At 46.8% G+C, this 27,374-nt stretch overlaps 1 protein-coding gene across 2 annotated transcripts in view; it reads right to left on the minus strand.

Moving 5' to 3' along the window:
• Positions 1 to 27,374, minus strand: part of ANKS6 (ankyrin repeat and sterile alpha motif domain containing 6) — a 255,254-nt gene that overhangs the window by 200,691 nt on the left and 27,189 nt on the right. For both annotated transcript variants that reach the window (XR_010177741.1, XM_063922805.1), the window contains exon 5: positions 6,392 to 6,498. Coding sequence is in view for 1 of the 2 variants with exons in the window: in XM_063922805.1 (XP_063778875.1) it covers positions 6,392 to 6,498 (107 nt within the window). In the remaining variant the exon portion in view is untranslated. The remainder of the gene's footprint in view (positions 1 to 6,391; positions 6,499 to 27,374) is intronic.

Consider the following 27,374-nt stretch of genomic DNA (forward strand, 5'->3'; position numbering starts at 1 on the left):
GGGGACATGAAGGCATGCATCCTTTATGTCCAGAGACACCATAAAATCCCCCCCTTCCAGGCTTGCGATGACCGCTCTGAGCGATTCTATCTTGAACTTGAACCTTTTCAGGTATATGTTCAGGGATTTTAAATTCAATATGGGTCTGACCGAATCGTCCGGTTTCGGTACCACAAACATGGTCGAATAATAACCCTTTCCTTGTTGAAGGAGGGGAACCTTGACCACCACCTGTTGAAGATACAATTTGTGAATTGCAGTTAACACTATTTCCCTCTCTAAGGGGGTAGCTGGCAGGGCCGATTTGAGGTGAGGGGGCATCTCTTCGAATTCCAGCTTGTATCCCTGAGACACATTCTCTATTGCCCAGGGATCCAACTGGGAGTGAACCCACTTGTGGCTGAAATTTCAGAGACGCGCCCCCACCGGGCCTAGCTCCGCCTGTGGAGCCCCAGCGTCATGCGGTGGATTTAGTGGAAGCCGGGGAGGACTTCTGTTCCTGGGAACTAGCTGCGTTGTGCAGCTTCCTTCCTCTGCCCCTGCATCTGGCAAGAAAGGACGCACCTCGGACTTTCTTGCCTTTTTGTGATCGAAAGGACTGCATTCGGTAATACGGTGCTTTCTTAGGTTGTGAGGAAACATTTGGCAAAAAATTTGACTTTCCAGCAGTAGCTGTGGAGACCGGGTCCGAGAGACCCTCCCCAAACAATTCCTCACCCTTGTAAGGTAAAACCTCCATGTGCCTTTTTGAGTCGGCATCACCTATCCATTGCCGAGTCCACAGGACCCTTCTGGCAGAAATCGACATTGCATTTATTCTAGAGCCCAGTAGACTAATGTCTCTTTGAGCATCTCGCATATATAGGACAGCGTCTTTTATATGCCCCAGGGTCATTAATATAGTATCCCTGTCTAAGGTATCAAGTTCCTCAGATAAGGTATCCGTTTATGCTGCTACAGCACTACACACCCAGGCCGACGCAATTGCCGGCCTTAGTAAGGTAATTGAATGTGTATAAATGGACTTCAGGGTACCCTCTTGCATTCTATCCGCAGCATCTTTCAAGGTGGCCGTATCCTGTGACGGCAGGGCTACCCTCTTTGATAAGCGTGTTAAAGCTTTGTCCACCCTAGGGGAGGATTCCCAGCGTAACCTGTCCGTTGGCGGGAAAGGATACGCCATAAGCATCCGTTTGGAAATATGCAGTTTTTTTATCTGGAGATTCCCAAGCCTTTTCACATAACTCATTTAGCTCGTGTGAAGGGGGGAAGGTCACCACCTGCCTTTTTTCCCCATACATATGAACCCTCCTCTTGTCAGGGACTGGGGTTTCCTCTGTGATGTGCAACACATCCTTAATTGCTATAATCATATAACGGATGGATTTAGCCAATTTAGGCTGTAACTTTGCATCATCGTAATCGACACTGGAGTCAGAATCCATGTCGGTATCAGTGTCAACAATTTGGGATAGTGAGCGCTTCTGAGACCTTGACTGCCTCTGCGACATAGGATCAGGCATGGGCTGAGACCCTGACTGTCCTAAGGCTTCATCTTTATCCAACCTTTTATGCAAGGAATTAACATTATCATTTAAAACCTTCCACATATCCATCCAATCAGGTGTCGGCGCCGTCGGCGGAGACACCACATTCATTTGCTCCCGCTCTGTTTCCACATAGCCTTCCTCGTCAAACATGTCGACACAAGAGTACCGACACACCACACACACAGGGAATGCTCTTTTTGAAGACAGTTCCCCCCCAAGGCCCTTTGGAGAGACAGAGAGAGAGTATGCCAGCACACACCCCAGCGCTATATAACCCAGGAATAACACAGTAACTTAATGTTAACCCAGTAGCTGCTGTTATAATGATTTTTGCGCCTAATTATGTGCCCCCCCTCTCTTTTTACCCTCTTCTACCGTGTATCTGCAGGGGAGAGCCTGGGGAGCTTCCTCTCAGCGGAGCTGTGGAGAAAAAATGGCGCTGGTGAGTGCTGAGGAAGAAGCCCCGCCCCCTCAGCGGCGGGCTTCTGTCCCGCTTTAATGTACAATATTTTGGCGGGGGCTCATACATATATACAGTGCCCAACTGTATATATGCAAAACTTTTGCCAAGAGGTCCTAATTGCTGCCCAGGGCGCCCCCCACTGCGCCCTGCACCCTTACAGTGACCGGAGTATGTGGGTGTGTGTGGGAGCAATGGCGTACAGCTGCAGTGCTGTGCGCTACCTCAGTGAAGACTGGAGTCTTCTGCCGCCGATTTCGAAGTCTTCTTGCTTCTTATGCTCACCCGGCTTCTGTCTTCCGGCTCTGCGAGGGGGACGGCGGCGCGGCTCTGGGATCGGACGACGAGGGTGAGATCCTGTGTACGATCCCTCTGGAGCTAATGTGTCCAGTAGCCTAAGAAGCAGGACCTATCTGCAGAGAGTAGGGCTGCTTCTCTCCCCTCAGTCCCACGATGCAGGAAGTCTGTGCCAGCAGAGCTCCCTGAAAATAAAAAACCTAACAAAATACTTTCTTACAGCAAGCTCAGGAGAGCTCACTGAACAGCACCCAGCTCGTCCGGGCACAGATTCAAACTGAGGTCTGGAGGAGGGACATAGAGGGAGGAGCCAGAGCACACCAGAATCTAAAATCTTTCTTAAAGTGCCCATGTCTCCTGCGGAGCCCGTCTATTCCCCATGGTCCTTACGGAGTCCACAGCATCCACTAGGACGTTAGAGAAATGGTACTTAGCATTCTGAGCAGAAGGATTAGTGCTTGGGAGAAACGCAGTCTTGGCCATCGCCAAGTCAGTCACAATCTTATTCAGATCTTCCCCAAACAGGATGTCTCCCTTGAAAGGGAGTACCGCCAAGGTCTTTTTAAGAGTCCAGGTCCACCTTCCAGGACCTCAACCACAGAATCCTGTGAGCCAGGATAGACGTAGTAGTAGCCTTGGCTGCCATGACCCCTGCATCAGAGGCCGCCTCCTGAATACAGTGAGAAGCTGTGGTAATATACAACAGATATTGTCTGGCAGGGTCAGAAAAATTCTGAGGTAGCTCTTCCTCCTCAATTCAATTCCTTTTGCCGCCCAAGAGGCAGCCATAGTGGGTCTATGTACAGCACTAGTAAGAATGTAAATAGACTTCAGGCATCCCTCCACACGCTTATCTGTCGGTTCCTTCAGTGAGGTGACAATGGTGACAGGCAGAGTAGAGGACACCACAAGACGGGCGACATGAGAGTCCACCGGTGGTGGAGTTTCCCACTTGTTGCTCAACTCCGCAGGGATAGGATAACGAGCTAGCATCTTTTTAACAGGAAGCTCAATGTCATCATCGATTTGGAGATTCAGCTTGATAGCCTCCACAAGATCAGGAACATCAACCTGGGTTGTAGATTCCTCATCAGAAGCAACTTTATCAGTGTCTGACAGATCAGTATTCCCCATCTTCATCGGAAGAATTATCCAAAATATTAGTGGACTGTGAGGAAGTAATGGCCCGCTTAGATGACCCCTTGGCCCCAGAGGGACATGAGGTGGACTTTTGTCTAACCAAATTCTGATTTAATTTCTGTAACTGGGTAGACAAAGTATCCGCCCATGGTGGATTAACTACAGGGACAATATGTGGCTGCAATGGCACAGGAGGCCCCACAGGGTGCGCAAGACATGTTACAAGCGTAGTCAGCATATTTGAAAAAGCTTCCCAAGGTGGATCTTGATTGACCACAGGTGTCACAGATGGACTGAAAGATGTATGACACCCAGCGCCTGAACCAGCAGCGAACACTTTCCCCACTGGTGAACTTGTGACGACAGCACTGCATGCTGCAGGAGCGTTCGCGGATGTCCCACCCTGTGTAGCAGATATCATGTGGGATGCAGCCTTAGGATGTAATAGTACAATATAGCCAGACAAACACAAAAAAAAACAGCAAATAATCCTGTGTTTTGTGACAGTGAATACAGATCACAAACAGAGGATAAAAGCGGTGTAGGATGACTGAAAAACACAGTGAGAAATACAAACAGGTGGTCATTCCGAGTTGTTCGCTCGCTGCCGATTTTCGCAGTGCAGAGATTAAGTGAAAAAATGCACATGCACATGGTACGCAGCGCGCATGCGCTAAGTACTTTCACACAAAACTTTGTAGATTTACACAAGTTCAAGCGACGTTTTTTCAACGCTCGAGTGATCGTAGTGTGATTGACAGTAAGTGGGTGTTTCTGGGCGGAAACTGGCCGTTTTCAGGGAGTGTGCTAAAAAACGCAGGCGTGCCAGGTAAAAACGCAGGAGTGGCTGGAGAAACGGGGGAGTGGGTGGCCGAACGCAGGGCGTGTTTGTGACGTCAAACCATGAACTAAACGGACTGAGGTGATCGCAGTCTAGGAGTAGGTCTGGAGCTACTCAGAAACTGCAGGGAATTATTTAGTAGCAGTTCTGCTAATCTTTCGTTCGCTATTCTGCTAAACTAAGATACACTCCCAGAGGGCGGCGGCCTAGCGTTTTCAATGCTGTTAAAAGCAGCTAGCGAGCAAACAACTCGGAATGACCACCATAGTGATTGCAAACGTGTGACACACAAGAGTGGTATTTACACAGCAGCTATAGGCACACTCAGTCACAGGTACAACGCAGGAATTATCACATAAAACAATAAAACTGCACTGGACTAGTAATTACATATAGATATGTATGTATATAGATATAACAATGCACAGTAAACACTGGATGTATATCACAGAATACTTGTACTAAATATTCAGATAGCAGTACACTTGTTCTTATAACGTTGTCTAAAATGACATGTAGAATACTTAAGTGTCTGTAAATGCACAGCGCTGATGATACAAGCGGATTTACAGTGGAGACAGTGCCCAGCAGTCCCGGAGATCAGCCCAGCTATGTAATGGCGCCAAAATCTTGATCGAGAGAGAGAGAGAGAGAGAGAGAATATATATTAAATATATGTAAATATATTTTAATAAATCCAACCTGTGCCCCTTGCCCTGGTGGATATAATGGGGTTCCTGTGCAGCACAGTGTCCACGCCAGCGGCGCGGTCCGTCTTCTGGGAGCGCGACCGGATCGCGTTTTACCTTACCTCCCCCCTTCAAGTGCAGCCACGCGATCCTGGAGAATAACAGCATTGGTGTGCCTGAAGAAAACCGGTGTGCCTGAAGGAAACCGGTGTGTCTCCGCTGCAAGAACCCGGGAACCAGGCCGCGGTAGTATTTAGCGCCACTGAGGGAGGTGATGGAGCAGCAGCACAGCATGTCAAAGACATAGAAAGTTCTGCGGACCTTGAAGTCTTCTAAAAAAGCTCTTTTCAGGGCTGCCTAGCACAGCCCCACCTGTTAGTGACCTGCACTGCAGGCACAACTTACAAACTGAGCTCCAGTGCCTGGAGGCGGGGCTATAGAGGAGGCAGTGCAGTGCATCCTGGGAACAGTCAAAGCTTTAGCCTGTTGGTGCCTCAGATTAAGATCCAACTCTACACACCGATCTTATTCCCTGTGTAATCCAGTGTACCCGGCTACAGAAATGTGTATTCCATGTGTAAGATATTGACATATAAAGGGCCTCATGCAGAGTTGACCATAAATGCAAGTTGAGCCTTTAAATTCCACTGCAACTTGCTTTTTTTCAAGTACTACGCACGTGTGTTAACTCTCAAAATGCATTTTTTACTCTGATGACTCTGCATAATTATACACTTACGAGCTCCTGCATCAAGGGAGTCAGGACAGCAGTTGCAACAGCAAAGTAAAAGGGGTGTCATTGTGAAATGCATCCCAAGATAACAGTGAGGCAGCTAGGACAGCATGGAGTGGGATGGCCTGCGAGTATGCAACATAAATTATAAACGGATAATGAGTGATTCAAACGCAACATATTATTACTGCTGATACAGGTACTACAATCTTATAGCAGGATTGGTGTACCCGCATTATGAAATGTGTACCATGTTTTTAAACATTGTTTGTGCTCACAGTGAAGCCACCTCCTTTGTTGTAATCCGAGTGCATCTGCTCACGTTATTTGCAGGGGGAAGAGAGGAGCATTTGTTATCTATGCAGAGTTGGTCGCATCTCACGTTTGCAGCCAACTCTACATAGGAAGCAAAACACTTTACTTCCAGGACGGTTGCATTCAACTCTGAATCAGGCCCAACATGTTACGTACACCAACCAACCATGCCTATTCCTTACCGTGGTAACTCTACAAACCTGTCTATTCTCACTAACTGGGTCCTGGAAATACTGAAAAAGTGTAATTGATTAAGATACACGTTATACACTGTTAAGCAGTATAGAATATAAAGCACAGGCCTCACAAAAGGATAATAGGGTAAATGTTATAAAGCATGCATTACTAAACAATAAAATGCCAAACCTGGATCATTGAGCAGCATTACTAAGTCAAATGCTGTATAGCCATTTTTTGCACGCAGGTTAACATCAGCTCCTTGACTTAATAGGTAAATCACAATTTCTTTATTTCTAAACAAGAGGGAAAAAAACAACAACACATTTTTACACAATTTTCAAGTTGATGCATCTTTTAAAGAGAAAATTATTAAAGGCAGTATTTATTGTCAATGTATTGTATATTTGTATATATATGTTAACTACAATGTATATTTGTTTATGTTGACAAACAGGTAATTCAATAAAAGATTTTTCCTGTTTGAGTGGCAACTGACATATGAATAGGACCATCTAGTTACATTGGCCCAGGTCACTTTAGCCTACCACCTCTTGTTGTTTCCGGTCCAGCCCTCCTCTTTCCACTGCTCAGAACCCCACTCTAAAACTGCTGTTCATCCCATCCATCGTCACCCCCTCACCCCTACTTCTGCTCACCTTGTGCCTACTGCTTTCCTCCCCACCTCCACTAACCGCCACATCCTCTCTGGCTGGATGCTCCGATTCTAAGCAGCTAGGGGCTTAATTCAGACCTGATCGCTGCTGCAAATTTGTTAGCAGTTGGGCAAAACCATGTGCACTGCAGGTGGGGCAGATATAACATGTGCAGTGAGAGTTAGATTTGGGTGGGTTATTTTGTTTCTGTGCAGGGTAAATACTGGCTGCTTTATTTTTACACTGCAATTTAGATTTCAGTTTGAACACACCCCACCCAAATCTAACTCTCTCTGCACATGTTATATCTGCCCACCCTGCAGTGCACATGGGGGGGGGGGTAATTCCGACCCATTCGCACGCAGCGGTTTATCGCTGCGGTGCGAACGAGTGCAGAATGCGCATGAGCGGCAGTCGCAGTGCGCGACGTAGCCCGTTACGACGCGTCTAAAGAAGGAAGCGGTCGCAGAGCGGACCGCAAAGAAGATTGACAGGAAGAAGGCGGAGCTGGGCGTCACCGCAGCATTTCCAGCCGTTTTCGGGGAGTGGATCTGAAAACTCAGGCATGTCCAGAAGAACGGAGGGCGGATGTCTGACATCAAAGCCGGCTCATGCATCACTGAGATCGTCGCACAGGGTAAGTATGCCCAGGTCTGGTCTACTTCTTCTTGAAATTATTTTTAGCTTAGCAGGGCTGCACAAGCGAACGCAACCCTGCTAAGCTAAAATACACTCCCCCATAGGCGTGTACTAGTTGATCGGTAAAAAGTTGCTGGCTGCGATCAACTCGGAATGACCACCATGCTTTTGCCCAACTGCTAACAAATTTGCAGCAGCGATCAAGTCTGAATTATCCCCTAGGTCTGTTCCATCGCCCTTGCAGTGGGAACCGTTGGGACAGGCGGCACACCGGCTTCCACTATGCCTACATGTTGGAGACTGGACAAAAAATATTCTATAGATTTACTCGTAGCATTAGTTGCTAAATTCTAAACATATTCAGTTCACAATATTCCCTAGAATTAACTTTTCATTGAACAACAATTTAGATATGAGACTACCTTCCTATTTTAAGATAAGATGAGATGAGATGAGATGTATACTTGTTGTACATGTTTAAAAAAAAAAAAAAAATAAGATTTTACTTACCGATAAATCTATTTCTCGTAGTCCGTAGTGGATGCTGGGACTCCGTAAGGACCATGGGGATATAGCGGCTCCGCAGGAGACAGGGCACAAAATAAAAGCTTAAGGATCAGGTGGTGTGCACTGGCTCCTCCCCCTATGACCCTCCTCCAAGCCTCAGTTAGGATACTGTGCCCGGACGAGCGTACATAATAAGGAAGGATATTAAATCCCGGGTAAGACTCATACCAGCCACACCAATCACACCGTACAACTTGTGATCTGAACCCAGTTAACAGTATGATAAACGCAAAGGAGCCTCTGAAAAGATGGCTCACAACAATAATAACCCGAATTTTTGTAACAATAACTATATACAAGTATTGCAGACAATCCGCACTAGGGATGGGCGCCCAGCATCCACTACGGACTACGAGAAATAGATTTATCGGTAAGTAAAATCTTATTTTCTCTGACGTCCTAGTGGATGCTGGGACTCCGTAAGGACCATGGGGATTATACCAAAGCTCCCAAACGGGCGGGAGAGTGCGGATGACTCTGCAGCACCGAATGAGAGAACTCCAGGTCCTCCTCAGCCAGGGTATCAAATTTGTAGAATTTAGCAAACGTGTTTGCCCCTGACCAAGTAGCTGCTCGGCAAAGTTGTAAAGCCGAGACCCCTCGGGCAGCCGCCCAAGATGAGCCCACCTTCCTTGTGGAATGGGCTTTTACTGATTTTGGCTGTGGCAATCCTGCCACAGAATGTGCAAGCTGAATTGTACTACAAATCCAACGAGCAATCGTCTGCTTAGAAGCAGGAGCACCCAGCTTGTTGGGTGCATACAGGATAAACAGCGAGTCAGATTTTCTGACTCCAGCCGTCCTGGAAACATATATTTTCAAGGCCCTGACAACGTCAAGCAACTTAGAGTCCTCTAAGTCCCTGGTAGCCGCAGGTACCACAATAGGTTGGTTCATGTGAAATGCAGAAACCACCTTAGGGAGAAATTGAGGACGAGTCCTCAATTCCGCCCTGTCAGAATGAAATATCAAGTAAGGGCTTTTATATGATAAAGCCGCCAATTCTGACACACGCCTGGCTGAAGCCAAGGCTAACAGCATCGACACCTTCCATGTGAGATATTTTAAGTCCACAGTGGAAAGTGGTTCAAACCAATGTGACTTTAGAAAAATCAACACCACATTGAGATCCCAAGGTGCCACTGGAGGCACAAAAGGAGGCTGTATGTGCAGCACCCCTTTTACAAATGTCTGAACTTCAGGTACTGAAGCCAGTTCTTTCTGGAAGAAAATCGACAGGGCCGAAATTTGAACCTTAATGGACCCTAATTTTAGGCCCATAGACAGTCCTGTTTGCAGGAAATGAAGGAAACGACCCAGTTGAAATTCCTCTGTAGGGGCCTTCTTGGCCTCACACCACGCAACATATTTACGCCAAATGCGGTGATAATGTTTTGCGGTTACGTCCTTCCTGGCTTTGACCAGAGTAGGGATGACTTCTTCTGGAATGCCTTTTTCCCTCAGGATCCGGCGTTCAACCGCCATGCCGTCAAACGCAGCCGCGGTAAGTCTTGGAACAGACAAGGCCCCTGCAGTAGCAGGTCCTTTCTTAGAGGTAGAGGCCACGGTTCGTCCGTGAGCATCTCTTGAAGTTCCGGGTACCAAGTCCGTCTTGGCCAATCCGGAACCACGAGTATAGTTCTTACTCCTCTCCTTCTTATGATTCTCAGTACTTTTGGTATGAGAGGCAGAGGAGGGAACACATACACTGACTGGTACACCCACGGCGTTACCAGAGCGTCCACTGCTATTGCCTGAGGGTCCCTTGACCTGGCGCAATATCTGTCCAGTTTTTTGTTTAGACGTGACGCCATCATGTCCACCTTTGGTTTTTCCCAACGGTTTACAATCAGGTGGAAGACTTCTGGGTGAAGTCCCCACTCTCCCGGGTGAAGGTCGTGTCTGCTGAGGAAGTCTGCTTCCCAGTTGTCCACTCCCGGAATGAATACTGCTGACAGTGCTATCACATGATTTTCCGCCCAGCGAAGAATCCTTGCAGCTTCTGCCATTGCCCTCCTGCTTCTCGTGCCGCCCTGTCTGTTTACGTGGGCGACTGACGTGATGTTGTCCGATTGGATCAACACCGCCTGACCCTGAAGCAGAGGTTTTGCTTGACTTAGGGCATTGTAAATGGCCCTTAGTTCCAGAATGTTTATATGAAGAGACGTTTCCAAGCTTGACCACAGGCCCTGGAAATTCCTTCCCTGTGTGACTGCTCCCCAGCCTCTCAGGCTGGCATCCGTGGTTACCAGGATCCAATCCTGAATGCCAAATCTGCGGCCCTCTAGTAGATGAGCACTCTGCAGCCACCACAGGAGAGACACCCTTGTCCTTGGCGACAGGGTTATCCGCTGATGCATCTGCAGATGCGATCCGGACCATTTGTCTTGCATGGAATCTTCCGAATGGAATTGCTTCGTAAGAAGCCACCATTTTCCCCAGGACCCTCGTGCACTGATGCACTGAGACCTGTCCTGGTTTTAGGAGGTTCCTGACTAGCTCGGATAACTCCCTGGCCTTCTCCTCCGGGAGAAACACCTTCTTCTGGACTGTGTCCAGAATCATTCCTAGGAACAGTAGACGTGTCGTTGGAATCAGCTGCGATTTTGGAATATTTAGAATCCACCCGTGCTGACGTAACACTACCTGAGATAGTGCTACTCCGACTTCTAACTGTTCCCTGGATCTTGCCCTTATCAGGAGATCGTCCAAGTAAGGGATAATTGAAATGCCTTTTCTTCGTAGAAGAATCATCATTTCGGCCATTACCTTGGTAAAGACCCGAGGTGCCGTGGACAATCCAAACGGCAGCGTCTGAAACTGATAATGACAGTTTTGTACTACAAACCTGAGGTACCCTTGGTGAGAAGGGTATATCGGGACGTGGAGATAAGCATCTTTGATGTCCAGAGACACCATATAGTCCCCCTCTTCCAGGTTCGCTATCACTGCTCTGAGTGACTCCATCTTGAATTTGAACCTTTTTATGTAAGTGTTCAAGGATTTCAGATTTAAAATTGGTCTCACCGAGCCGTCCGGCTTCGGTACCACAAACAGCGTGGAATAATACCCCTTTCCTTGTTGCAGGAGGGGTACCTTGATTATCACCTGCTGGGAATACAGCTTGTGAATGGCTTCTAGAACTGCCTCCCTGTCGGAGGGAGACGTTGGTAAAGCAGACTTCAGGAAACGATGAGGGGGAAACGCCTCGAATTCCAGTTTGTACCCCTGCGATACTACCTGTAGAATCCAGGGATCCACTTGCGAGTGAGCCCACTGCGCGTTGAAATTTTTGAGACGGGCCCCCACCATATCTGAGTCTGCTTGTAAAGCCCCAGCGTCATGCTGAAGACTTGGCAGAAGCAGGGGAGGGCTTCTGCTCTTGGGAAGCGGCTGCATGGTGCAGTCTTTTTCCCCTTCCTCTGCCCCGGGGCAGAAAGGAGTGGCCTTTTGCTCGCTTGTACTTATGGGAACGAAAGGACTGAGATTGAAAAGACGGTGTCTTTTTCTGCTGATGTGGAGTGACCTGGGGTAAAAAGGTGGATTTTCCAGCCGTTGCCGTGGCCACCAGGTCCGATAGACCAGCCCCAAATAACTCCTCCCCTTTATACGGCAATACTTCCATGTGCCGTTTGGAATCCGCATCCCCTGACCACTGTCGCGTCCACAACGCTCTTCTGGCAGAGATGGACATAGCACTCACTCTTGATGCCAGGGTGCAAATATCCCTCTGTGCATCACGCATATATAATAATGCATCCTTTAAATGTTCTATAGTTAACAAAATATTGTCCCTATCCAGGGTATCAATATTCTCAGTCAGGGAATCCGACCATGCGACTCCAGCACTGCACATCCAGGCTGAGGCGATTGCTGGTCGCAGTATAACACCAGTATGTGTGTATATACTTTTTAGGATATTTTCCAGCCTTCTATCAGCTGGTTCTTTGAGGGTAGCCGTATCAGGAGACGGTAACGCTACTTGTTTAGATAAACGTGTGAGCGCCTTATCTACCCTAGGGGGTGTTTCCCAACGCGCCCTAACCTCTGGCGGGAAAGGATATAATGCTAATAATTTTTTAGAAATTAGCTGTTTTTTATCGGGAGAAACCCACGCTTTTTCACACACCTCATTTATTTCCTCTGACTCAGGAAAAAATATTGGTAGTTTTTTCTCACCCCACATAATACCCTTCTTTGTGGTACTTGTAGTGTCAGAAAGGTTCAATGCCTCTTTCATTGCCGTGATCATGTAACGTGTGGCCCTACTGGACATTACGTTTGTCTCGTCACCGTCGACACTAGACTCAGTATCTGTGTCAGGGTCTGTGTCGACCCACTGAGGTAACGGGCGTTTTAGCGCCCCTGACGGTGTCTGAGACGCCTGGACAGGCACTAACTGATTTGCCGGCTGTCTCATGTCGTCAACAGTTTTTTGCAAATTGCTGACATTATCACTTAATTGTTTAAATACAATCATCCAGTCAGGTGTCGACTCCCTAGGGGGTGACATCACCAACGCAGGCAACTGCTCCGCCTCCACATAATTTTCCTCCTCATACATGTCGACACACGCGTACCGACACACAGCACACACACACCGGGAATGCTCTGATAGAGGACAGGACCCCACTTAGCCCTTTGGAGAGACAGAGGGAGAGTCTGCCAGCACACACCCAGCGCTATATATATATACAGGGATAACCTTATATAAGTGTTATTCCCTTATAGCTGCTGTTAATTATTGTTATTTGCTGCCAACAATGCCCCCCCTTCTCTTTTTTACCCTGATTCTGAAGCAGGACTGCAGGGGAGAGTCAGGGAGCCGTCCTTCCAGCGGAGCTGTGAGGGAAAATGGCGCTTGTGTGCTGAGGAGATAGGCTCCGCCCCTTCACGACGTCCTTATCTCCCGCTTTTTTGTGTAAAATGGCAGGGGATTAAAATACATCCATATAGCCCAGGAGCTATATGTGATGTATTCTGTTTTGCCACCTAAGGTATTCTGTTATATTGCGTCTCAGGGCGCTCCCCCCCCAGCGCCCTGCACCCTCAGTGACCGGAGTGTGAAGTGTGCTGAGAGCAATGGCGCACAGCTGCGGTGCTGTGCGCTACCTTAGTCTGAAGACAGGATGTCTTCTGCCGCCGATTTCACCGGACCTCTTCGTCTCTTCTGGCTCTGTAAGGGGGACGGCGGCGCGGCTCCGGTGACCCATCCAGGCTGAACCTGTGATCGTCCCTCTGGAGCTAGTGTCCAGTAGCCTAAGAAACCCGATCCACTCTGCACTCAGGTGAGTCCGTTTCTTCTCCCCTTAGTCCCACGATGCAGTGAGCCTGTTGCCAGCAGGACTCACTGAAAATAAAAAAACCTAACTAAACTTTTATTCTAAGCAGCTCAGGAGAGCCACCTAGATTGCACCCTTCTCGGCCGGGCACAAAAATCTAACTGAGGCTTGGAGGAGGGTCATAGGGGGAGGAGCCAGTGCACACCACCTGATCCTTAAGCTTTTATTTTGTGCCCTGTCTCCTGCGGAGCCGCTATATCCCCATGGTCCTTACGGAGTCCCAGCATCCACTAGGACGTCAGAGAAAAACAGTGTCATTTTCCTAGAGAATATAGAAATCAATGCATGGGGTACTCCATTAAAAAGAGGTAGAGCACTTGAACTAAAACATTTACGCTCTCTAGTTTAAACTACCTTTCTGAAGAGCACAGCCTTGGTTGTTTTTCTGTGAATATATTTTATACCTACTCTGATTGTAAATAAAAACTGCTTTTGACGTGGTATTATTATGGGATGTTCAGTGTAGTAGAAGACAACTGTTTGGGAACAATTACAGCCAATAATTTGCCGCCATCTATGACAGTGAACATCACTTCCCCTTCTTTCCTAACAGCACAACTTGGCATTTGCACAGGGTGGTGGGGGATGTATAACCTCTTATTGCCGTAAGCATAAATTGGTTTCCCGATAAATAACTGTATTCACCGTACCCTTTCACACCATACAAATAACCCAGTATATTGCTGGATCGAAGCGGGTCTAGGTGCGGTGTGAAAGGGGTATGTTCCGATTTCCTGAGTCGCCTGACCTGATATTTCTACCCGGGAATAAAGCAGGATTTTTCCCGGGTTATTACCAGGTCAGGTGCAGTGTGCACGAGTTGCTGGGTTCATACTATAGGGAGAGGCGGCACTAGAGGGACAGGCGGCACTTGGAGATGACTACATAATTCCAGGAGGGGAAGAAAAAGGACAAAAAAAGTCTCTTCCAGGAGCACTTTGTTTCAAACAATCATCTCATTTATCATTGAGGTCCCCTTTGTGCATCCCAAAGAGAAATGGGTGAATATTAAAACATAACCTTTAAATCTCACAATAAAAGTAACAATATAAGATAATCGAGTAAAAAAAATGGGGGCATATTCGCCCTTAATTTACACCTGTAAATCCTGATGTTAAATAAGCCCTTTGGAATGGGTGAAAATATAACAAATGTATCCGAAAGAGACCAATGAGATTCTTCCCTCAATATATATATATATAGGAGTCTCTACTCCGCCAGACTGTTATCTAATCACACGTCAATTCTGTCAAACTGCTGTATTCTCAAACAAGTCAATAATTATATTTGAAGATATTCTATGAAGCCACTGTGCTCACAGGAAAAGTCACTTGTTAAATATGAAGATGTTTGAAAATGAACCAAATATGTAAGATAAAGTTATTATGTTCCTTGGAGAACACACTTTTCTACATAAATATGCTAAGAAATTGCAATAGTAAGAGAAATAAGAAAACAATTGTGAATCTGCTTTCAACGTTAGACCTTATGTTCATCCATAATGGATGGATCCTACAACACCCGGTATTCCCATGGGGTCTCCTCCATAGTACTGACCAGGCCCATCAATTTATTGCTTACAAGATCGGACAGAATTGGGCACATTCAATGAGGTATGGTTGTAGGGTTGAAATTTGAACACAACGAATCATTGATGAGAGTTCACGAATATAGGTAGTTTTGAAAAACGAGAATATAGGAGAGAATAGAAATAAGAAAAAGTAGGATCTGCTGTCAGTGTTAGATAGTTATGTCATACGCTCTTAATATCGGCTCCTGCTCTGAATCACTGATGAGAGTCCCGAAAAGAAAAAAAGGTAAGTGGTAACATCCGTGAAAGTATCAGCAAATTATATTTATGCTGTAATAGGAACAGATTTTACATCATATAATTCTTTCCAGAATAGAACGGTTTTCCTTTATGCTGCAATAAGAAAGAGTCCAATTTCTAAGAGCCAGTCACTGATTATGGCTACACGGACACATTACTAAGTATTAATTCCTGCTACAGTGTAAGCAGATACTATATTTAACAACCTTTCATTGATTGTAACTGCAGACAGGGTAAATGTACCAATGATCAGAACACTTAATAACAATTTGTCTATTACAACCATGGAAAATGTGAACAATGTTGCAGAGAGTAGTTATTATTATATCAATATCTACAAAAAATCCCAAAGTTCCCAAGTATACAGGGACCTCAGATTCTAGTATCAATAAATTCAAAAATTATGTTTGAGGGTACAGCACATGGATGAAAATTTTATTCACTTGGTATCCGGAATGACATCCATTAACTATAAATATACACTGTTCAAAAAAATAAAGGGAACACTTAAACAACACATCCTAGATCTGAATGAATGAAATATTCTTGTTAAATACTTTGTTCTTAACATAGTTGAATGTGCTGACAACAAAATCACAAAAAAATTATCAATGGAAATCAAATTTATTAACCCATGGAGGTCTGGATTTGGAGTCACACTCAAAATTAAAGTGGAAAAACACACTACAGGCTGATCCAACTTTGATGTAATGTCCTTAAAACAAGTCAAAATTAAGCTCAGTAGTGTGTGTAGCCTCCACGTGCCTGTATGACCTCTCTACAATGCCTGGGCATGCTCCTGATGAGGTGGCGGATGGTCTCCTGAGGGATCTCCTCCCAGACCTGGACTAAAGCATCCGCCAACTCCTGGACAGTCTGTGGTGCAACGTGGCATTGGTGGATGGAGCGAGACATGATGTCCCAGATGTGCTCAATTGGATTCAGGTCTGGGAAACGGGCGGGCCAGTCCATAGCATCAATGCCTTCGTCTTGCAGGAACTGCTGACACACTCCAGCCACATGAGGTCTAGCATTGTCTTGCATTAGGAGGAACCCAGGGCCAACCGCACCAGCATATGGTCTCACAAGGGGTCTGAGGATCTCATCTCGGTACCTAATGGCAGTCAGGCTACCTCTGGCGAGCACATGGAGCGCTGTGCTGCCCCCCAAAGAAATGCTACCCCGCACCATTACTGACCCACTGCCAAACCGGTCATGCTGGAGGATGTTGCAGGCAGCAGAACGTTCTCCTTGGTGTCTCCAGACTCTGTCACGTCTGTCACATGTGCTCAGTGAGAACCTGCTTTCATCTGTGAAGAGCACAGGGCGCCAGTGGCGAATTTGCCAATCTTGGTGTTCTCTGGCAAATGCCAAACGTCCTGCACGGTGTTGGGATGTAAGCACAACCCCCACCTGTGGACGTCGGGCTCTCATACCACCCTCATGGAGTCTGTTTCTAATCGTTTGAGTAGACACATGCACATTTGTGGCTTGCTGGAGGTCATTTTGCAGGGCTCTGGCAGTGCTCCTCCTGTTCCTCCTTGCACAAAGGTGGAGGTAACGGTCCTGCTGCTGGGTTGTTGCCCTCCTACGGCCTCCTCCACGTCTCCTGATGTACTGGCCTGTCTCCTGGTAGCGCCTCCATGCTCTGGACACTACACTGATAGACACAGCAAACCTTCTTGCCACAGCTCGCATATATGTGCCATCCTGGATGAGCTGCCCTACCTAAGCCACTTGTGTGGGTTGTAGACTCCGTCTCATGCTGCCACTAGAGTGAAAGCACCGCCAGCTTTCAAAAGTGACCAAAACATCAGCCAGAAAGCATAGGATCTGAGAAGTGGTCTGTGGTCACCACCTGCAGACCAACTCCTTTATTGGGGGTGTCTTGCTAATTGCCTATAATTTCCACCTGTTGTCTATTCCATTTTCACAACAGCATGTGAAATTTATTGTCATTCAGTGTTGCTTCCTAAGTGGACAGCTTGATTTCACAGAAGTGTGATTGACTTGGAGTTACATTGTGTTGTTTAAGTGTTCCCTTTATTTTTTTGAGCAGTGTAATATTATAATCTGACAGTTGTTATGCTGCATGAGTATAGTGGCCAATCCCGGGATCGGGATCGGCGGGATCCCGGGATTTAGGACCAAAAATGGCCGGGATTCAATCCCGGGATTGGAAGCTCCAATCCCGGGGATTGAGGGATCAGCGAGGAGCGTCCACAGGACGCTCAGATGCTGCCCGGCTTCCTTGTTCCGGCTCCCCAACGCAGCGTGAGAGGTCACGCTGCGCCGTCAGCCGCTGCTGGGAGCCGCCTGCAGCAATCAGAGGATGTTCCCCACTTGCCCGCCCCCGGTTTATGGTGAGATGTGTGTATGCGGGGCGGGGTGGGGCGAGGGGGCGGCCACGTAGCTAAAAGCCAATCCCGGGTATCCCGGGATTGGCCATTTTTCAATCCCGATACCCGGGATTGAAAAAATGGACCGGGATTGGCTTCCAAAATCCAGCTTGTAAATAGCCACGTCTACAGCAATCTAAATAGACTTGATACCAGCAATTGGTGCAGTTTTAACTCACAATATACTTTTAGCACAATTTATGAATAGTGAGCCTGATATGAAAGTTATTATTTTTATGTCAATCCCCACAAACAATAACAAAATTCCCAAATACAAAGGGACCTCCGATTCTAGTCACTTGGTATCTGAATGACATCCATTAACTATAAACATAATATTATAATCTGGCAGTTGTTATGCTGCACGAGTCTCCCATAATTCATCTTATAGATAGCCACTTTTACAGCAATCAATATAGACTTAATACCAGCGACAGATGCAGTTTTAACTCACAATGTGCCTGATAAATTGTTATGCTGCCCGAGTCACCAAAATCCAGCTTGTAAATAATCACTTATACAACAATCCAAATAGACCCGCTATCAGTAACTGGTGCAATTTTAACTCACAATATACTTTTAGCACAATTGATAAATAATGTGCCTGATGCTTAAACAGATAATAGGTATAGGTCCCGCATAAGAGTGCACGTGGCTACTGTGTGGCAAATAGAGTGAATCATTTTTACCAAACCGCTGGCTAGGTGTCCATCTGCTGCGTCCGTGATCTGAGCGCGCCGCCGTACACTTGGCGTAGAGTCACAATTGCCAGGCACCAGGACGGAAACCACACCGCTGGCTGGAAGCCCGTCCGCGACTAGACGGTGCCGCTGCAGGTCCGCTGCACGTCAGCTGTGGATGCCGGAGTCACAGGCGGTGAACTGTCTGGACGGAGACCTGACCGCCGTTCGAAGTGGGCGGGCCAGGAGGAACCTGACGTACGTTTCACACTGGGCTTGTTCACAGGAGTCTCCCTCTCCTGTGTGTTCCCGTTCCTTAAGACTGGCCATCAGCCAATCTAATTTTTATCCTGGTTGATGGACAGTCAGTATGTCCTATAAGATGAAAATATTCACTAGGTGGAAGGATTCTAATGTATCTATTTCTCTTATGTGTACGTTAACATGAAGGAACATAAGTTTCGATTATTATAGATCTGTGAAGGGTGAAAAAAATAATAATCCAGAAAAAATAATCAAACAATGTATGGCTTGAATAAATAATCTTTCTCTAACGTCCTAAGTGGATGCTGGGACTCCGTAAGGACCATGGGGATTAGCGGCTCCGCAGGAGACTGTGCACAACTAAAGAAAGCTTTAGGACTACCTGGTGTGCACTGGCACCTCCCACTAAGACCCTCCTCCAGACCTCAGTTAGATTTCTGTGCCCGGCTGAGCTGGATGCACACTAGGGGCTCTCCTGAGCACCTAGAAAGAAAGTATATTTAGGTTTTTTATTTTCAGTGAGATCTGCTGGCAACAGACTCACTGCAGCGAGGGACTAAGGGGAGAAGAAGCGAACCTACCTAACAGGTGGTAGTTTGGGCTTCTTAGGCTACTGGACACCATTAGCTCCAGAGGGATCGACCGCAGGACCCGACCTTGGTGTTCGTTCCCGGAGCCGCACCGCCGTCCCCCTTACAGAGCCAGAAGCACGAAGAAGGTCCGGAAAATCGGTGGCAGAAGACTTCGGTCTTCACCAAGGTAGCGCACAGCACTGCAGCTGTGCGCCATTGCTCCTCATGTACACCTCACACTTCGGTCACTGATGGGTGCAGGGCGCTGGGGGGGGGGGGCGCCCTGAGGGCAATAAATAACACCTTGGCTGGCAAAATATACATCATATATAGTCCCAGAGGCTATATAGATGTAAAATTACCCCTGCCAGTATCACAGAAAAAGCGGGAGAAAGTCCGCCGAAAAGGGGGCAGGGCTTCTCCCTCAGCACACTGGCGCCATTTTCTCTTCACAGTGCAGCTGGAAGACAGCTCCCCAGGCTCTCCCCTGTAGTTTTCAGGCTCAAAGGGTTAAAAAGAGAGGGGGGGCACTAAATTTAGGCGCAATATATGTATACAAGCAGCTATTTGGGGAAAAATCACTCAGTTATAGTGTTAATCCCTGCATTATATAGCGCTCTGGTGTGTGCTGGCATACTCTCTCTCGGTCTCCCCAAAGGACTTTGTGGGGTCCTGTCCTCAGTCAGAGCATTCCCTGTGTGTGTGCGGTGTGTCGGTACGGCTGTGTCGACATGTTGGATGAGGAAGGTTACGTGGAGGCGGAGCAGAGGCCGATAAATGGGATGTCGCCCCCTGTGGGGCCGACACCAGAGTGGATGGATAGGTGGAAGGTATTAACCGACCGTGTCAACTCCTTACATAAAAGGCTGGATGACGTAACAGCTGTGGGACAGCCGGCTTCTCAGCCCGCGTCTGCCCAGGCGTCTCAAAGGCCATCAGGGGCTCAAAACAACGCCCGTTACCTCAGATGGCAGACACAGATGTCGACACGGAGTCTGACTCCAGTGTCGACGAGGTTGAGACATATACACAATCCACTAGGAACATCCGTTACATGATCTCGGCAATGAAAAATGTGTTACGCATTTTCTGACATAAACCCAAGTACCACATAAAAGGGGTTTTATTTTTGGGGAGGAAAAACAGCCACTGTTTGGTTCCCCCATCAGATGAATGAATGAAGTGTGTAAAGAAGCGTGGTTTCCCCCAATAAGAAACTGGTTATTTCTAAAAAGTTACTGATGGCGTACCCTTTCCCGCCAGAGGATAGGTCACGTTGGGAGATATCCCTTAGGGTGGATAAGGCGCTCACACGTTTGTCAAAAGGTGGCACTGCCGTTTTAGGATACGGCCACCTTGAAGGAACCTGCTGATGAAAAGCAGGAGGCGATCCTGAAGTCTGTATTTACACACTCAGGTTATATACTGAAACCTGCAATTGCCTCAGCATAAATAGTGCTGCTGCAGCGTGGTCTGACACCCTGTCAGATAATAATAATATTTGCTAACATTGAGCATATTTAAGACGTTGTCTTATATATAAAGGATGCACAGAGGGATATTTGCCGGCTGGCATCCAGAATTAATGCAATGTCCATTCTGCCAGGAGGGTAGTAGAAACCCGGCAGTGGACAGGTGATGCTGCATTTAAAAGGCACATGGAGATTCTGCCTTATAAGGGTGAGGAATTGTTTGGGGATGGTCTCTGGGTCCTCGTATCCATAGCAACAGCTGGGAAGAAATTTTTTTACCTCAGGTTTCCTCACAAAAGCCTAAAGAAAGCACCGTATTTTCAGGTACAGTCCTTTCGGCTTCAGAAAAGCAAGCGGGTCAAAGGCGCTTCCTTTCTGCACAGAGACAAGGGAAGACGGAAAAAGCTGCACCAGTCAGCCAGTTCCAGGATCAAATATCTTCCCTCGCTTCCTCTGAGTCCACCGCATGACGCTGGGGCTCCACAGGTGGAGACAGGTGCGGTGGGGGCGCGTCTCGGGAACTGCAGGGATCAGTGGGCTTGCCCACAGGTGGATCCCTAGGTTCTGCAAGTAGTATCACAGGGATAAAGGCTGGAGTTCGAGACGACTCCCCCTCGCCGTTGCCTCACATCAGCCTTGCCTGCTGCCCTCGGAGAAAGGTAGTACTGGCGGCAATTCACAAGCTGTACTTCCAGCAGGTGAAATCAAGGTACCCCTCTTTCAACAAGGCCGGGGTTACTATTCCAAAATGTTGTGGTACCGAAACCAGACGGTTCGGTGAGACCCATTCTAAAATTGAAATCCTTGAACACTTATATGCAAAGGTTCAAGTTCAAAATGGAATCGCTCAGGGCGATTATTGCAAGCCTGGAAAAGTTCAGGGTATCACTGGACATCAAGGATACTTACCTGCATGTCCCTATTTACCCTCGTCACCAGGTGTACCTCAAAATTGTGGTACAGGATTGTCATTACCAATTCCAGACGTTGCCGTTGGTCTGTCCCCGGCACCGAGGGTATTTACCAAGGTAATGGCCGAAGTACTTATCCCGTACTTGGACGATCTCCTTATAAAGGCGAGGTCCAGGGAGCAGTTGTTCGTCGGAGTAGCACTATCTCTGGAAGTGCTACAACAGCACGGCTGGATTCTGAATATTCCAAAGTCACAGCTGGTTCCTACGACGCGTCTACTGTTCCTGGGTATGGTTCTGGACACAGAACAGGATAAAAAGGGTTTCTCCCGGAGGAGAAGTCCAAGGAGTTGGCGTCTCTAGACGGAGACCTCCTAATACAAATACAGGTATCGGTGCATCTATGCACGCGAACCTTGGGAAAGATGGTAGCTTCTTACGAAGAATTTCCATTCGCCAAGTCCCATGCAAGGATCTTCCAGTGGGATCTGTTGGACAAGTGGTCCGGGTCGCATTCTCAGATGCATCGGCGGATAACACTGTCTCCAAGGGCCAGGGTGTCGCTGTGGTGGTGACTGCACATCTTCTAGGGGGCCGCAGATTCGGCATACAGGACTGGGTCCTGGTAACCACGGATGCCAGCTTTCAAGGCTGGGGGGCAGTCACACAGGGAAGAAACTTCCAAGGCCTATGGAAAAGTCAGGAGACTTCCCTACACATAAATGTTCTGGAACTTTGGGCCATTTACAATGCCCTAAGTCAGGCTAGACCCCTGCTTCAACACCGTTAGGTGCTGATCCAGTCAGACAACATCATGGCGGTCGCTCATGTAAACCGACAGGGCGGCACAAGAAGCAGGATGGCGATGGCAGAAGCCACAAGGATTCTCCGATGGGCGGCAAATCATGTGTTAGCACTGTCAGCAGTGTTCATTCCCGGAGTGGACAACTGAGAAGCAGACTTTCTCAGCAGACACGACCTCCACCCGAGAGAGTGGGGACTTCATCCAGAAGTCTTCCAAATGATTGTACACCGTGGGGAAAGGCCACAGGTGGACAGGATGGCGTCCCGCCTCAACAAAAAGCTACAAAGATATTGCGCCAGGTCAAGGGACCCTCAGGCGATAGCTGTGGATGCTCTGGTAACACCGTGGGTGTACCAGTCGGTTTATGTGTTCCCTTCTCTGCCTCTCATACCCAGGGTAATGAGAATAATAAGAAGGAGAGGAGTAAGAACTATACTCATTGTTCCGGGTGGCCAAGAAGAGCTTGGTACCCAGAACTCCAAGAAATGATCTCAGAGGACCCATGGCCTCTGCCGCTCAGACAGAACCTGCTGCAGCAGGGGGCCTGTCTGTTCCAAGACGTACCGCGGCTGCGTTTGACGGCATGGCGGTTGAACGCCGGATCCTGAAGGAAAAGGGCATTCCGGAGGAAGTTATCCCTACGCTATTTAAAGCTAGGAAAGAAGTGAACGCAAACCATTATCACCGCATATGGCGGAAATATGTTGCGTGCTGTGAGGCCAGTATGGCCACAAAGGAGGAATTTCAGCTAGGTCGTTTTCTGCACTTCCTACAAGTCAGAGGTGACTATGGGCCTAAAATTGGGTTCCATTAAGGTCCAGATTTCGGCTCTATCGATTTTCTTCCAAAATAAAACTGGCTTCAGACTTTTGTTAAGGGAGTGCTGCATAGTCAACCCCCGTTTGTGCCTCCAGTGGCACCGTGGGATCTCAACGTAGTGTTGGATTTCCTGAAGTCGCATTGAGTTGAGCCACTTAAATCCGTGGAGCTACAATACCTCACGTGGAAAGTGGTCATGCTGTGGGCCGTGGCGTCGGCCAGGCGTGTATCAGAATTGGCGGCTTTGTCATACAAATGCCCTTATCTGTATTCTATATGGATAAGGCGGAATTGAGGACTCGTTCCCAATTCCTTCCTAAGGTGGTATCAGTTTTCATGTGAACCAACCTATTGTGGTGCCTGCGGCTACTTGGGACTTGGAGGATTCCAAGTTTTCTGGACGTAGTCAGGGCCCTGAAAAGTATATGTTTCCAGGACGGCTGGAGTCAGGTAAACTGACTCGCTATTTATCCTGTATGCACCCAACAAGCTGGGTGCTCCTGCTTATAAGCAGACTATTGCTCGCTGGATCTGTAGCACGATTCAACTTGCACATTCTGCGGCTGGAATGCCGCACCCTAAATCTGTGAAAGCCCATTCCACAAAGAAAGTGGGCTCTTCTTGGGCGGCTGCCCGAGGGGTCTCGGCTTTACAAATTTGCCGAGCTGTTACTTGGTCGGGTTAAAACACTCTTGCAAGAGTCTACAAGTTTGATACCCTGGCTGAGGAGGACCTAGAGTTTGCTCATTCGGTGCTGCAGAGTCATCCGCACTCTCCCGCCCGTTTGGGAGCTTTGGTATAATCCCCATGGTCCTTACAGAGTCCCAGCATCCACTTAGGACGTTAGAGAAAATAAGATTTTACTCACCGGTAAATCTATTTCTCGTAGTCCGTAGTGGATGCTGGGCGCCCATCCCAAGTGCGGATTGTCTGCAATACTTGTATATAGTTATTGCCTAACTAAAGGGTTATTGTTGAGCCATCTGTTGAGAGGCTCAGTTGTTATCATGCTGTTAACTGGGTATAGTATCACGAGTTATACTGTCTGATTGGTGTTGCTGGTATGAGTCTTACCCGGGATACAAAATCCTTCCTTATTGTGTCAGCTCTTCCGGGCACAGTATCCTAACTGAGGTCTGGAGGAGGGTCTTAGTGGGAGGAGCCAGTGCACACCAGGTAGTCCTAAAGCTTTCTTTAGTTGTGCCCAGTCTCCTGCGGAGCCGCTAATCCCCATGGTCCTTACGGAGTCCCAGCATCCACTACGGACTACGAGAAATAGATTTACCGGTGAGTAAAATCTTATTTTTTACCATTATCAACAACCAAAGATTTTTTTATATATAATTTATACTTAGATCAATTAATTATAAATAACCTCATACGTTGCTACAAGTTACATTAACTGTGTGTAACTAGGATTATTCTATACATTGCCATGGATTAATAATCCTTTATTCACATAGGAATTTTATATATTGATTTGTGTTATTATAACTTTATAAATAATACTTTAAAGTTGGACATGGCTCGTGAGCAATGTGTGCTGAAAAAAAGTGTGAGAGGTGACTAAACTAGGGGAGATGCTTATTGATATAAGCGTGATATCAAATATTGGAGAAGAATGTATGACTATCATTAGTGTGATAGTGTAAAAGTGTTATACTGAAAAGAAAAAATAGTAAAGAATGTGAATGAAGGTGAAGTGTGTGGGGGAAAAAATTATATGTAGGGACTCTAAGTGACAATGGGGGTAATTCCAAGTTGATCGCAGCAGGATATTTTTTAGCAGTTGGGCAAAACCACGTGCACTGCAGGGGGTGCAGATATAACATTTGCAGAGAGAGTTAGATTTGGGTGGGTTATTTTGTTTCTGTGCAGGGTAAATACTGGCTGCTTTATTTTTACACTGCAATTTAGATTGCAGATTGAACTCACCACACCCAAATCTAACTCTCTCTGCACAAGTTATATCTGCCTCCCCTGCAGTGCACATGGTTTTGCCCAACTGCTAAAAAATGTCTTGCTGCGATCAACTTGGAATTACCCCCAATGTGAGGGAACAACGTCTGACTAACCATAATCAATTTTCTCCTTCTGAAAATAATTGGGGAAAAAACTATTTTAATTAATGTTAAAATTACTGTTAAATAAATCTTGTATAACTACAGTGCATTCTTTGAGATATACCTCTATTACTCAGAAATATTTACACAGAAGTTAACTGAGTCAATGAGGAAAAAGATGAAAATTCTTAAGTTAGAAGAAATCGTCTATTAAAGAAACGCACTATGGGGGTCATTCAAAGTTGATCGCTAGCTGCCGTTGTTCGCAGCGATCAGGCTAAAAATCGGCATTTCTGCGCATGCGTATGCACCGCAATGCGCACGCGCAACGTATGGGTGCAAAGTCCTTTGTGGTTTTGCACAGGTTCTAGCGAAGCTTTCAGTCGCACGGCACAACACAGGAAGATTGACATGAAGTGGGCTTTTCTGGGTGTCAACCGACCATTTTTAGGGAGTGCTTAGAAAACCGCAGGCGTGTCGGGGAAAACGCAGGCGAGGCTGGGAGGGTGTGTCGCGTCAAAAGCCGTCCCACCGTCGTTAGAATCAACGCACATGAAGAGTAACTACAGGGCTGGTCTTGTTTTGCACAAAAAGATTTTGCAGGCGATCTGCTGCACAAGCGTTCGCACTTCTGTAAAGCGAAAATACACTCCCCAGTGGGCGGCGGCAATGCACCTGCACGGCTGCTAAAAACTGCTAGCGAGCGAACAACTTGGAATGACCCCCTATAGCTGATGTTTTCATTCAACCCTTTGGGCATTAAAGTTCCTTATTTGAAAATCCACTCACTTTCCTTTCTCTGAAGGGTGGAGGTAATGTCTTCACCTCGTAAACCTAGGGTCAACTTTTCTAATCCAAAGATTTTCAAATCCTGAGTTCGACCGGCATGTGTCCGGAGAAAGTGTCTCGCTACCGTCGTAAATTGTTTGAACTTATCAATGTCAGTCAGGGCGTTCCTTACTGACCCTACATGCTCTACAGCCCTCACCTTCAACATTCTTGTTGTCACACCTACATATTGTATTTGGCAAGGACAAGATATGCAATATATTACATTGGTCATGCGGCAGTTGAAGTAATCCTTGATCACCTTTTTCTGATCATACTTGTCCTTCACCTCGGTGACATTGAGAATGTGAGGGTATACTTTACAGCTGCCACATGGGTAGCTGCCTTTAGTAGTTGTTAGGGTTTTTGGAGCTACAGTTAGATGACTGGTCACTAATTTGTCCCTCAGGTAAGGTGCTCTTCGCCAGCTGACATTGACATTTTCACCAATCTGCTTGGATAGGTCTTTGTCCATATGTAACACATACCAGTGTCTTTGTAAGATATTTTTAGCTTCCTTCCATTCTTGGCAGAAATCTCCAATGAATCGTATAGTTTCTTTCTCCACTTTTTTAGCTCTATCTTGAAAAACCAGAGATTCTCTTTCAACCTTACGTATTTCAAATCTGGTTCTTTTTATCAGTCGATTACTGTAACCACTTTCTTTTAGCCTTCTTATTAAATCCAGACTCTTATGCTCATAAGTATATTTATCTGAACAATTACTTTTGAGTCTCAAGAATTCCCCTTTAGGGATGTTTTTAATAGTTGGGGGGAAATGAGCGCTCGTGTTGTGTAATAAACTGTTTGTGGAAGTCTCTTTTCTGTAGATCTCTGTGGCCACCTTGTTATCTTTGTCCCTGTATATTCTTAAATCAAGAAATGGAATACTAGTTCCGCTGCTAGTATATGTTAATCTAAGATTAACCTCATTCTGGTTAAGGATTCGTATATACTCTTCCAGGGTCTCTTGAGGGCCGTCCCAGATGATCTGTGACCTACGCACAAGTCACCGCTCACGTCACCAACCCGCCAATTTACTGGGTTGCCGCCACGAGTCTGAAAGCAGTCTCAAGCAGGTCGCACCCGGGAAGGACGATGTGAAAGTGGTATACCCAGTCAGCTTTTCTGCTACTTGCTACATTCATTAAATCTGTAACAGTCTTTACCCACTTAACTGGCGATTTTTTTCCCCAAACACCGCTCCGAAATTTTCGGGTTTTTTTTATGAGTGAATTTGGTTAAGACCATTAATTTAACCCTATCCAAATTGATTTTAGTTATATATATATATATATATATATATATATACACACACACACAC

Source organism: Pseudophryne corroboree, chromosome 5, assembly GCF_028390025.1.
Source record: "Pseudophryne corroboree isolate aPseCor3 chromosome 5, aPseCor3.hap2, whole genome shotgun sequence".
Classification (NCBI taxonomy): domain Eukaryota; kingdom Metazoa; phylum Chordata; class Amphibia; order Anura; family Myobatrachidae; genus Pseudophryne; species Pseudophryne corroboree.